We start from the raw sequence: 13650 nt of genomic DNA, 5'->3' as shown, positions 1-13650 counted from the left end.
AAATAATTTTGATAATTTACATAATGTTTAAAATTTTAAATATAAAAATAAATTTAATTTTTAACTAACTCTAATTTATAAATTATATAACTAATTTTTAAAATTATAAGCTTATTGTCTTTCTAAATAAAGAGACTGAGTTTATATATAATCATTAGAAAGAGAATAAAAATATAACTATTTGAAAATAAAATAAAATAAAAGAGAAAATATTTTGTGCAGTACCATAATTTTATTTGGTTTAAATTTTTACTTTTATTTTAAATAAATTTTGAGAAAAAAATTAAAGTGTATTATTATTATTATTATTATTATTATTGTTATTGAATAAATAGAGTAATTTAGTCACCCCTTGAATTTAGGTGACTAATTAATCAGCCTCTATTTGTTAGATAAAGTTAATTCGAATTTTAACCCGGAATGATAACTCGAATGAATGAAAAAAAATTATTTATCCCGAAATCTATCGTTCGCTCAAAAACGTAATAAATTTTTTAAAAAATAAATTCAATTTAATTACTATAATTCTATTAAAATATTAATAAATTAAATCTTTGATTCTACTAAAATAAGAATTATAGATGGATTATCTTTAACTCATAATACACCAATAAAATTACGAAACTCTATATACTCAATAAATTTTTCAACAAAATTTAAAGTAATTTGTAGTAAGTCAGTAACAAATAGAAACACTAACTAGAGAGAAGTTCTTGTAACAAAACACTTGAAATAAGTAGTACAAAAAGCTAGACACAGCTTTTAACACCCCGTTAAGTATCAAATGTTTTTGAGTTCTTATTACTCAACTTCAACTGAAATTAGGTTTAGGGTAAATCACCTAGCAAACATGCCTTCCTTCTTAATACAACAAGACTTAACAGCCCATCTTCCTTCTACTAATATAAACATGAAATCCCCTCTAACAATAATCTTTTGCCGTTGCGGGAATCGGGTGGGAATTTTTGGGCGATTGGAGGATGGAGGATGATAACGAATTTAAAAGCTAATCACAGCCCTCTGAGAAATGAAAACTGGAGAAAAAAGGAAACAGAGTAGCACAATTTAACAGCTATGCTCTAATTCTAACTCACAACAAAATATTTGATTCAATGCCTTATACTCTCACCACCAATAAAATATCTCTTCTAATATGAGACCATCTTCAGACTGTGTATGCTTGTTGAATTGTGTCTATGTCCAGGCCCTTCAATCTAACAACCGATTCGACATGACCTTTCAGCGTATGGAGTTCTCTCAACCTGCAAGATGCAATGAACACAATACAAATTAAAACCTAAAACGAGGCATAAAAAGTAAAGAATCATAAGATGGAATCGCTATAACAAAATATCCAGACCCAAATAGATTGTTACCTTGCAATTTCAGCTCTCCTCTTGGCTTCCTCAGCCATCTGATTTAGCTCTGTGAAATGGGTTCGCTCTGTGAACATCTTGGTGTCAGGTGGTTGCAACCCATGCAACGTTCTTTGTGCATGTGCCCATTGAAGCTCACGCTGTTCCTTTCCGAAATCTTTTTGCCTTGTGAAGGCAATCTACATTACAAAGAAATCCATCATAACAATTTCACCAAATTAAAGATCCCGCTGAATGTAGCCACAACAAAATAGAAAAAGCATGGGTGATACGTACCCTCTGTTCGATAACAAGATCCCACGCCCTCCCACTTAAAGCATAGCGTATGAAGAACTTAATGAAGTCGAGCGGGATGTAAAATACAACGTTATACAACCAAATGACTCCAGCCCAACCCCATCCAATCCCTTCAATTGCAGCAAAGCTCCAATTTGCATATACAGCAATCAGAGTGGCAATCTGCTCAGCAAAAGATAAAAAAAAAATAATTAGCACGCTGAATTTCTCCAACCATATAATGAATCCAATTTGAATACAGCAACTCCTTGGCTCACCAGTTGAGCAATCACAAAAGCTGCAACAAGTAATAGCCCAGGACGCTCAACATAAGACCAACTCCGGGATCGTGTCACAAAGATGAGGGCTTGACTGATAATGCTAACTTGCAGGTATACTGCTGAGGCAAGCTTTCGGTAATCATCATGAGCAGTTTTCTCAAGGGTCGATACTCCAAAGATTCTCTGGCATATAAATAGAGAAATAAGATTACCGCAGGCCCTCTCATTCAAGATAAAACACAAATTTTATCTAGAACTGCTGATACAGAAGCATATCTTCCAATTTTTTCACGAAGAACTTAATCACTGAACAAAAGAAGGTTGATCATCTTCTTTTTTTAAATAGAAAAAAGAAAGAAAGTAGACCATCTTACCGGAAAGAAATCTGTTTTATACGCTGCCCAGAAGAATATAACTGTCATCATCGCCAGATAGCTACCAAGAATGATACCGGTGGTAAAAATCTCAGCCAGCTTCCAGCTGTCTGGCAGAGGAGAAGGTTTCACCCTATCCTTTGATATCGTCATAATGGTACCTGAAATTTCATATGGAGAATAACCAAGTAAATTCCAGGATAAAATAGGAAAAAATATTTATGCCCCAACATTATATTCCTGCTGTAACCTATACCTCACTTATGATTTTGCACTTGAAAGAAGAACTTACCATCATTGAGTATGGCAATAATAAGCACCATAAATGGTGGAAAGTCAAATTTCCATATAAGGGCCAGCAGCATGAACCCGAGCTGTTACCATGTCAAGCAAGCAAAAGCATCAAATCTTCGAAAAAAAAAATGCATTTCAAATAATAAGTGAAAACCAAGGGTTCATAACTAGTGATCATAATATCAGTCTTCCCCACAGGCTCTCAACCTTTTCTGAGAATAACAAGAAAGGAAAAGATTGAAAAAGGAAAAATCAAACATACCACAATACGGATTGTTATGGAAACTGCATAGATCTGTCGAAGGAAAACACTAAAATAAGAAAACTAACAATTGGCAGGAAAAGTAGGATGAGAAGGATTCAAGGGCTACTCAACACAATTCTCAATATTCGTTAAATTCATAAGAAGAAAACATTAACACTTTTGGGTTCAGCACTATCATGAGAAATAATGCATTACCGTGTAGTTTTTCATCCTTTGGAAGATAGCTCGACTGGTCAATACAGCGCTAATGATGACACTCAGACCAGGTTCAGTCAGGACAATATCAGAAGCACTACGGGCAGCATCAGTTGCATCAGCAACAGCTATGCCAATGTCAGCCTTCTTAAGAGCAGGAGCATCGTTGACACCATCACCAGTCATTCCACAAATATGTTTCCTAGCTTGCAACCGTTTTACTATCTCATATTTGTGCTCTAAAACAATAAACCAAGCAAATCAATATAACAAATAAGTAGGTTTCCTCCATACTTAGGTATTGTAGAAGGACAAGTAAAAACCTACATCCACTGAAGCTAGATTAACTGAAAAAACAAAACCAATTAAGAGGAGCAAGACAATTTACCAGGGAAAACACCCGCAAAGCCATCAGCCTTCTCTATCAGTTCATCAACGGGTAAAGCAGCAATTGACTCATCCTTGTCCTGTCCAAGCAAAGCAGATGAAGGATACATATTGGTTCCCATTCCCAGGCGACGTCCAGTTTCTTTTCCTATTGCCAGTTGATCCCCTGGTAAATGAAACAGCAGTCAGTAACAGCAACAGATGCTAGAAGAACTAAAAGGTTGAAAATTTAATAAATAAAATAATGAAATGATGATGATCATCCATCATAATAACATAATGAAAGATATTAATGCAGAGAAATTAATATGCAAATCAGTATAAATAAACAAATATGTAGCAATTCCCTTCCGAAAAAGTGGTAGAACAGGAAGTATCTCGGCAATTAATACAAATTCACTATCCCTTCGACCTGTGATATATTGTGCCTCAAAACATGAACTCCATGAGAGACTGTTTTTGACTGGGTGCATATGTACAAATCAACAACAATAAAAGTACAATTAATGGAAACAGCTTTGTTAATAGGGCATTAGAATCAGAGCCCTTCCCCCCTACCGATGCAACCTATCTCTAGCTGCCTATGTTCAACCGTGAATACATGCCCGCATATATCAATCCTATTAGAAGTATCTACCTCTTTGCACATCCAATGTCCTATGGGACACCTTGTCCCATCTGAGTACCTGAATGGCGCACCATATCCATGATTCATAGTTAGTTAATGCAGTTTAGTTTTCTCAATGGAGATGCAATAATGGTTCAATCACTACATTGCAAGCCTAAGAATAGCTTCCAATTTCAAAGTAGACCCACCTGTAATCATTTTAACATTTACTCCAAGGTTCAAAGCCCTCCTTATTGTCTCTGCACTGTCATGCCTAGGCGGATCAAAAAGAGGCAAGAGCCCAATGAACTGCCAAGGGCCACCAGGACTCTCCTTCCTTCCTTCAGGAACTTCCTGTGTCAATTGAAATGACAGATAAAAAATAACAGTTATAACTAAGTGGTGCACTTATCGGTTCACATCTGGAAGGGGAAAACAAAGCTTTTAAATTTATTGCAGTATCAGAGAAGACAGACTTCCAATACCTGGTATGCTACAGCAAGGGATCGCAGACCTCGCTCTGCAAACTTATCAATCACAGCATGAACTCTTCGCTCGATGTCTGATTTATTGTGTGCAAGATTGAGAATCTAAAATTCGTATTGCAGAGAGGAATTAGAGTGACATACAAATTAATTAAGCAAAAGTTATGAATAAAAATAAAGTGTAGTTACCTGCTCAGGTGCACCTTTGCTGACTCTGTGCATTTTACCATCACGGTCAATGTATGTCAAAGCTGTTCTCTTATCAGTAGGATTGAAAGGAAGGAAGTGCACCTCCTGAATGCCAGCACGTGCCTTTTCGGATGCAACAAGGGAACAAAATGAAACAGATCAGATCAACAATGAAGCTGTTATACAAATAAATAGATAGATGTATTCGAGAAGGAAGGTATGATAAAAACCAAGTACCTCTTTAGGATCTGCCAGCATCCCCACAATAGCAGTATCTATTGCATCTTGGTTTTCCAGTCTGGATGCTCGAGCCGCCATCAAAACAACAGTATCTGCATCGACTCCTTTAGCAAAGACCTAAGAATCCAAGAAGGTTCAGATTGAGACCTCAACCTTTTATTGCTTTGAGAATTCTACCTATAACATGCACACAAGAAAATTAGCTGACCTCAACAAGATTTTTATCAACAGTAAGTTTGTTCAATGTCAGAGTTCCAGTCTTGTCACTGCAGAGCACATCCATGCCTGCCATTTCTTCAATAGCAGTCATTCTCTTTGTGATAGCACCCTGCAATCATTGCCCACATATTCATTCCATCATGTAACTAGAAAACCTCATATGAACAGTCAATTGAAACATTCCCAGGGAATGTTGCCAACCTGCTGAGATAACCTATGGGAACCAATAGCCATAGTCACTGACAAGACTGTGGGCATGGCAATTGGAATTCCACCAATGAGAAGCACGAGAAGGTTGTCAATTCCAGGGCGATAATCCCGATCTTGAATGGGATACATAACAATGATTTCTATTATCATTCCCATGGCAATCGAACAAATGCAGAAATTTCCTATTGCAGTTAAGACCTACATATATATGGGAATGAAGTAACGGAAATCAGGATCAATAAATACACACCACAAGAACCTCATAAATATGTTCCACGCCAAGTCCTTGCCTTTTGGAAGTGGCCAACTTGGTTAGTGGTATCAACAAGGTGAGCAGCCTTTCCGAAGAAGGTGTGGACACCGGTGGCAATAACCACAGCTTCAATCTCTCCCTGCTTGCAAGTAGAACCAGAATACACACCATCTCCAGGCCCTTTTGTTACTGGAAGAGACTCGCCAGTAAGAGCAGACTGCAAAAAGGAACTTTCTAATTTTTGTTTTCTTTTTAAAAGAATAAGAAAGACTAATTGACAGCTGGTAAAAAATACTAGTAATCTCGTATCCACTCCATGAATTAACCCCAATGAGATTAATTCAAGTCAATAAATAATTAAAAAAATGGATACAGAAAATCAACCTGGTCAATTTTAAGAGGATCACCCTCGAGAAGACGAGCATCAGCTGGTATAATATCTCCCAATTTGATACTTATTATGTCCCCAGGAACTAAAACGGCAGAATCTTGCTCATTCCACCTTCCATCTCGTAGAACCTTTACAGTAATTTTCATCATAAATAAGAGAATCCAACAAAACAAAAAAAAAGTAAATAGATATACTGCCAAAAAAGGAAAAGAAACCCATCTCACACACTAAAAAGCATAAAAGGATAGCTAATGAATATAACACTGACTGTTTTTCATCAAAAATACAACACTAAGATTGAAGATTATGGAACTGTTAACAGAGAATAAGTTGATTGAATCTGATACCTTCGCTTTAGGTGCAAGACGAGCCATGAGAGCAGCTGCAGCGTTACCTGCGTTGTTCTCCTCTATGAAACTAATGGTGGAGTTGATAAGAAGCAGAGTGATGATACCAACAAAATCTTGCCAATCTGGAGGCTTTCCCTGCAGAAGATAGAGAAATTGAAGAAGTTAACAAAAAATAACGTATCAAAGAAAATTGATAGGACTCAAAAAGCTGAAGCACCCACTCCTCCATTTGCAAGAGCAATTGCCATGATTGCAGCAGCTTCCATGACCCATGAGAGAGGATTCCACATAAAGCCCAAAAACTTCAAGAATTTACTCTCCTGAGAAACACCCAGATGACAAACTTTGAGCAAGTAAAGGGAAGTAAACAAGAACAGAAATCTGGATTAACAAGACCAGAAAGGATTTTTTAAAGAGTAAAGAGGGAAAGATAAAAAGACAGCACTTTTTTCTCTTCAAGCTTGTTGTGGCCAAAAATGGCGAGCCTCTCCTCTGCAGCCTCAGTAGTGAGACCTTCCCGGCTACATCTAAGATTCTCAAACACTTCTTCAATTGGTATGTTTTCCTGCACTCAACCAAAAATGTAGAATTCTCAACACCGACAAGAACAAGCAGAAGTAAATCAACAACAACACAAACACTAACACATAGTCACAGAACAAGAGAGAAGAACAAAGAAGAAAAAAAACAAAAAAAAGCTTCTGAATTTGTCAGATCTACTACCAAATCCACAGTTTCCTTCAACACAGCCTCCAAAACTTCACTCTTATCCCCCATCTTTCTCTCAACCTGCTCCTCACAACTTCAACTTCTTCTCACTAAGAACAAAAAAAACACCATCAGAGATCAAAGCGCATTACAGAAACAAACCAGAAGAAGAATAATCATGAAAACCCAGAAGAAGAAAGATAAAATTAACCACTACCCAGATAGAAAGACAAGATTTTGAGCACAAAAGTTGGTAGCCTGAGACCAAAACAAGGACAACCCAACAGCAAACACAGCAAATCCGCAAGAGCCAAGAAAAAGAGAAACCGCTCAAAAGAGCAGTGGCAGTAATATGTGCATATATATATATATAAATTAGTAACGCCACGATCCTTTTCCAAACTCTAATCCCACCATATCACAGTAAAAAGTAACTTTTCAACAATTCCTCCAGTTCACCCTCCTGCTTTACATGGTTGTACGTGGCGCAGTCCTAGTTTTGTACACCGACTTTTCAGGCTGCTGCTTGCCTCCACCGATTGGTTGGAAATTGTTCACAAATCTGAATTTACCACACCCACGTTGAGTTCTGTTGTGTAACGTTTCTGATTTTTGTTTTCTTTTTCTTTTTTTTTTCAGAAAGCTTTCGTTTTTAAACTTCAACTTTTTGTTAAAATAATAATTTCCAGCAGACGAGGACACCCAGACAGAGCCGAGAACAATAAGCAGCACATGTATCTCCTTTGCGTCTTTAGTCCTCTCTGTATTTATTACTAGCAGCCATTAATCAACAATCCATATATATATAAAGATGGAATTTTTAAAGCTTTCCTCTTTTCTTGACTGCTCTCAAGAAAATCCTACTCGCCTTCTTTCTCAACCACGTGTCCCTTAGGATAAACTAAAAAAATCCTATGAAATCAAAATATCTTTTTTTGGAAAAAAATAGGTGAAATTTACGAAAATTAACTTTTTATCAATAAAGTTCATTAATTGATTAAAGATTTATACTTGAATTTCAAAACTGTTACTGTCTGTAAATTCGGAAACAGATAAAGTTACCATCTTCATAATATTTAATATATATATATATATATATATCCACTCCTTAATTGTATATTAAAGTAGGAAGAAAATTGGAAATAGAAAAAAAAAATTTACATTTTAACGTCAGTTTTTAAAAAAAAATTATAATTTTGATTCAAATATCATTCTATATAAAATTTTATAATAATAAAATATTTTTCTAATTGTTTAATTTTAGATGGCAGAAGTCTAAAGTTGGTGAATTCAATTGGCTCCAAATCTTCACCTGTTCTTGCTCTAAATTTTAGTAGATGGATTAAATGCATCATGTAAATATATATATTTCACTTTTAAGTTATTAATTAAAATCATTATATTAAATTTTTGGAAAGTTGAAGGATTAGGAATAGAGTACCAAAAAAATAGGACACCTTAATCTTTAATTTAGAAAAATAAAATAAAAAAAGAAAGAAAATTAATTGATTAGTATAAGAAATTAATGTTGATGGCACGTCTAATTTGTTTTAGATCTCCTACCAAACACGTCTTATGTAAATTTTTTTAATTTCTTGCACCAATATGCATTGTCATTCCCAACTTAGTCATTATATAATTAATAATATGCAATATATAGTTAATAATAATTAAGAGGCTAAAGTACGTCCTTATCATTCACTTAAATTCATTTGTCCACTTGACTTTTGTCTTCTAATTTGTATTGATTGTGTCAAAATATAGGGTTATCCGCGAGTGCAGATTGAATTGCCTTCGGATTCCTGCAAGGACTACGTGCGGATTGTATATGTGTACATGTGCGCATGACATGTTACGGTATAGAGAAAATGTTGATGTGTGTTTACAGCGTACATTTACTTTTTTAACTTCACATATATATAAGGCTTGTTTATTCATCAATAATATAATTTTTTTCGACCCAAAGGAAGCAAAACCCTATTAAGGTTTTTCAAAGTTGTCATTTCTCTTTTCTACCTTGCTTCGTCTTTTGCCTTCTTTAAATCAATCTAGATATGCTTTTTGTTTTCTCCATTTTAGCAAAACCTTTCATTATAGCAGAGTAGGCATAGAGATGAAAGCTCCAACCAAATGCAAGCTCAGCTTTCCATCAAGATCCAACTTCATCAAGCACAAACCTTTTTAGTCATTCTCATCCAAACAATTCATATTATATCGAAGCAAGCAAGAACTCAAGTGTGTTACTTGTAATGCAGCTCTTAAATTCAAACAACTATCACACTTAAGCAAGTTTGTAAAGATCTGGAACTTAAAAGAGAATAAAATCATAAATTAAATGCGGAAGTGAAATAATAAAGTTTAGAGTTTACATTCTTTACACAATAATTTAGAATACCCAATAGAGTTACGAAAATTTCTCTTGTAAAAGAACAAATGAAAATTAAAGAAATAAACAAAAGGCAAATAACTGAGCATTTTAGGACGACTTTCACTAACTTTTGAAGGGAGTTCGGGTGGTGAACTATTCACAATGCTCTTGTTGATCGGAATCTGGATCTTGGTCCTCTTGATCTGGAATAGTTAATGAAAAAGTGAGATACACTAGTCTAGTAAGAATATCACGAAACTGAATGTTGGTAAAAATCATAAAAATAACTAATGGAATTCTTGATTTAAGTAAATTTATTTATCATAAGGAAAACTATTTATTACATATATTTACCATTGTGAGATTTTCAAAATCGACCTATAGAGACAATAACTCAAATAACATTCTAATATCATATTCAAGTGGGTAATAACAACAACTTTCTATTTTATTTGCCTACTGGTATCCATGGAGATCCATAGGGATGTCCTACTACGCATAAACCAATATCCAACATTGTCAACTAATCGGTCGTCCCTATATCCCGTCCGGTATGAGTGTCAAAAATATCATCCCTAAATACCCGGTCTGGTATAAGGGTGAATCAAGCCGTCCCTATATCCTGTCCGGTATGAGCGCCAAAAATACACTTTTTTGATACCCTGTCCGGTATGTTAGTAATATTTACAGTATGATTCTCTATGTACTCGGTCCGTCCACCATATCCTAAGATATCCAGTAAGACAATCATTCATTAATTCACATAACCAATCAATTTTTCATTTGGATATTAATTTTTAATTTCATAAATTAATCGTAAATCATGCAAGATAATTAATAAATATACATCAAAGAAGTATAACTGAATCATTTAACTATTCAAGTTTATTCTCATGTATTTAAAGCTGTAAAAGCAAACAATCAGTTACACAGGACAAACAAATAAACAACTAACCGGTTCCGCATCTATTAGTAATCTGTAATTATTCTCAAAAAATTTTAAATACACAGAATACCATATTATCAATTATTAAGCTTCAATTCCATAATAGAGAATAAGGTGAGAGATTTTTACCCGAATCGGTATTCGAAATACCGAACTTTCTACTGCGCCTACTAGTGGTCCCCGAGTTTTTTGAATTTTTCTGCAGAGATTAAAACATGTTTCATGTTCCTAAAAATACTCTAAGAATTCAAAATCGGTAAAAAACCCTTTCAGGGCAATTTTGGAGTTCCGACACGACGGTAGCGCCGTGCTCTGGTGACGACACCATCGTCCGTGGTGGCGGTTTGCCTCAGCCTAACTGTTTTCGACCGGGTCTAGCTGGTTTCGACCAGTTTTGGCCAGTTTCGATCGGTTTTATATATATCCCTATGAAAAAAATTTATTACGGGGCCCCAGTTGGCCAAAAAACCAAAAAACGAAAACCTATCAGCAGTGGAGATTTTCGGGTGGGCCGACTCTGCTGGCTCACCTTCGCAGTTGTGAATTTTTTTCGATCAACATGTAGAAAATAAAACGGTGAATACAACGGTAGAAAAATCGCACAAAACAAAAAATGGGAAGGGGCTCATCGGATGAGGTTGTGGGTTTTACTCGTGGTGGCGTTGTTAGGCTTTGCACACAGTTTCCAGCTCACCTACCGTTCTTTTTGCTCCGATTTGGCCATAGGGGTGCTCAGAATCAAATTCCAAGCGGATAGAAATTTTTTTATCTTTTTTGGTGATCGGATGTGGCTCAAATGCAGCAGTGGTCGGCTATCTTCTCCGACGACTGGTTCTTCTTCTCTGACGGGAAGCTGGCGGCTAGGATTTGAATTTAGTGTGATGCGAAATATTTATACTCGTCTCGCATTAATCTGGGTCGTTCATTGCGTTTGATCTCGACGGTCTGATTGCGTTTAAAGAAAAAATAAATGTAAACTGTTCATCGCGATTTGATCTCGACTATTCGATCGCATTTAAAGAGAGAACGAATCTAAACAGTTCATCGCGTTTGATCATGACCGTCCGATTGCACTTGATGAGGGAACGGATCTGAACCGTCCACGCGGGCAAGAATACTTCTGGGTCGTCTGATCGCAGGGCACGCATATCGCTAGTGTGGCCTCCAGCGTGGCACCGAGTCAGCATGCCTTTCCACGCGGGGCGCTCCAGTTCGTAGAGATTATTGACTGGGCGGTCCTACGTGGCAAAAATTTTCTTAATTGCGTTCTGATCCATAATTTTTGATTTTTCTTTTAAAAACACCATTCAAACCCAAATTTTCATCTATTTTTTCCAAAATTATTTTTAATTTTATCCTCAACCTATTTTTTTCCATAATTTCACATTAAATTAAAATTTATTAATTTCAAAAATAGATTCATATACATTTTTAGAATGTTAAAATTAATCTCGGGTCAAATTCTGGGCCGGGGTATTACATAGTTGATGAAGTGTGCCTTGAGAATAAAAACCAAACTGAGGCTTATTAACGAAAGCTTGAAGGAACTTATAGATATAGAAAATCTACTTATAGCATATTGGTTACGACGTAATGACAAAGCCATTACATATATATAAAATAAATTGTCAGTCGACATCAAATGTAACATATTTTATGCAGTTATTGTTCACTACACAATGCAACATTCCTAACATCTATGAGGTAAAAAAAAAGATATTACAAGTCTGGTGCAGAATCAAGATACCATGTAACAGCCCCGGAAATTCATAATGAAATGTATATTAAAAATATCAAATGCGGAAGCGAAATCAAAATTTGAATAACATCCCTTACACTAAAACCAAAAACGTGCTCACAAAATATAAAAGATCAAACTACCTAAAAGAGAAACTTGAAAGTAAAAACTACGAATGTGACTATGGAGTCTTTAGGCGTCCCCCTCGTCGTCCTCCTGCGGAACCGGCTCGGGAACGATGTCCTCTTGATCTGAAATGATTAAATAAGGAATGAGCTACACTAGCCCAGTAAAGACATCACGATATCTCACCGTCACGGAGGTAAAGGTGGGTAGAAAACACAAAAAGACCAATGGAGTATAATTTACAACAAATCCTTTTATCGATAACAAAACTTTTACCATTCACCTACCTCGGTGAAATTTATAAAACAATATACGAAAGCAATAACATCATCATCATCATGAAAACCATATATATATAAATTGTATAACATAATACCTATCAAGCTTTTCGTAATTCAATCGTTACACAACATATTTTTCTTTATTTACCAGTCCACTAGTATCCATGGGGATCCATAGGGGTCCCGCTACCCGTTAACCCTTAACACTTGAAATCATATTCCAGGGCCGTCCCCATACCCCGTCCGGTATGGGCGCCAAACCATAGACCTCATTACCCCGTCCGGTATGAGGGTGAAACGGGCCGTCCCCATACCCCGTCCGGTATGGGCGCCAAAACACATAAAATCTCCATACCCCGTCCGGTATGGGAGACCACAATCCCGGTAGGGTTCCCTACGGACCCGGTCCGTCCACCATCTCCCAAGATATCTAGTCAGGCTGACCACATTATACCATTACCCATTTACATAATTTCTCATTCTCTTTTTCCTCAGTCAGCATCATTAATCCACATACAAGCAAGCAAAACAGTAATTTATGTCAAACAGACAACATACAGTATCAATATCCCAGTCATTCAACCCATAATCAATAAAACAGTACAATATGCACACTAAACAATAAAATGAAAACATCAAACCTCATACTGCATTTAAAACTGTAAAACAGGCCAAATAACAATTAACCGACAAACACACTAGACTCGGGCTCCATTAGCGACCTTAAGCAATTTCACACATTCGTTTATTTATGAAATACTGTTTTATCATTTATTGAACTTTAAAACCGTGATAGGAAATAGGGTGAGGGGTCCTTACTCGTTTCGGGGTCCGAACACGGCTTCACGGTGCGCTTGCAGGCTGTCCCTAATTTTCCCTGAATTTTTTCCGGGGAACCGAAACACACTACTGGTACCTGCACGTGTTCCAAAAAATCCCAAATTAGGCCCAGGGCCCCTTTCGGCCAATATCGCAACTCCGGCACGGCAGCTCCGCCGTGCTCTGGCGACGGCGGTTCGCCTCGGGTTGGCCGTTTTCGACCGTTTCTGGCCGAATTCGGCCACACTCGCATTGGTTCCTGTGATAAAATA

At 36.4% G+C, this 13650-nt stretch overlaps 1 protein-coding gene across 2 annotated transcripts; it reads right to left on the bottom strand.

Moving 5' to 3' along the window:
• Positions 1-773: 773 nt before the first annotated feature.
• Positions 774-7832, bottom strand: HA4 (H[+]-ATPase 4). 2 transcript variants are annotated; one of them, XM_022048902.2, is made up of 23 exons: positions 7318-7832; positions 7116-7210; positions 6838-6957; positions 6614-6712; positions 6390-6527; positions 6036-6170; positions 5689-5868; positions 5390-5596; positions 5178-5297; positions 4967-5086; positions 4730-4852; positions 4541-4645; positions 4265-4409; positions 3450-3614; positions 3062-3300; positions 2864-2896; positions 2600-2681; positions 2308-2468; positions 1931-2116; positions 1653-1835; positions 1377-1555; positions 1130-1262; positions 774-1034 (listed from the first exon to the last, which is right to left on the bottom strand). In XM_022048902.2, the coding sequence occupies exons 2-22, from the start codon at positions 7167-7169 to the stop codon at positions 1166-1168; spliced, it is 2871 nt and encodes a 956-aa protein (XP_021904594.1). In that variant the 5' UTR covers positions 7170-7210; positions 7318-7832; the 3' UTR covers positions 774-1034; positions 1130-1165. The 2 variants fall into 2 exon arrangements, with proteins under 2 accessions (XP_021904594.1, XP_021904592.1); XM_022048900.2 differs by having other exon boundaries at positions 774-1262.
• Between the last annotated feature and the right edge of the window lie 5818 nt (positions 7833-13650).

The sequence above is a fragment of the Carica papaya genome, chromosome 9 (assembly GCF_054855325.1).
Source record: "Carica papaya isolate Zhongbai chromosome 9, ASM5485532v1, whole genome shotgun sequence".
NCBI classification, from domain to species: Eukaryota; Viridiplantae; Streptophyta; class Magnoliopsida; order Brassicales; family Caricaceae; genus Carica; species Carica papaya.
Note: the sequence above shows the minus strand (reverse complement) of the source record. Positions and strands in the feature narration are given on the sequence as shown.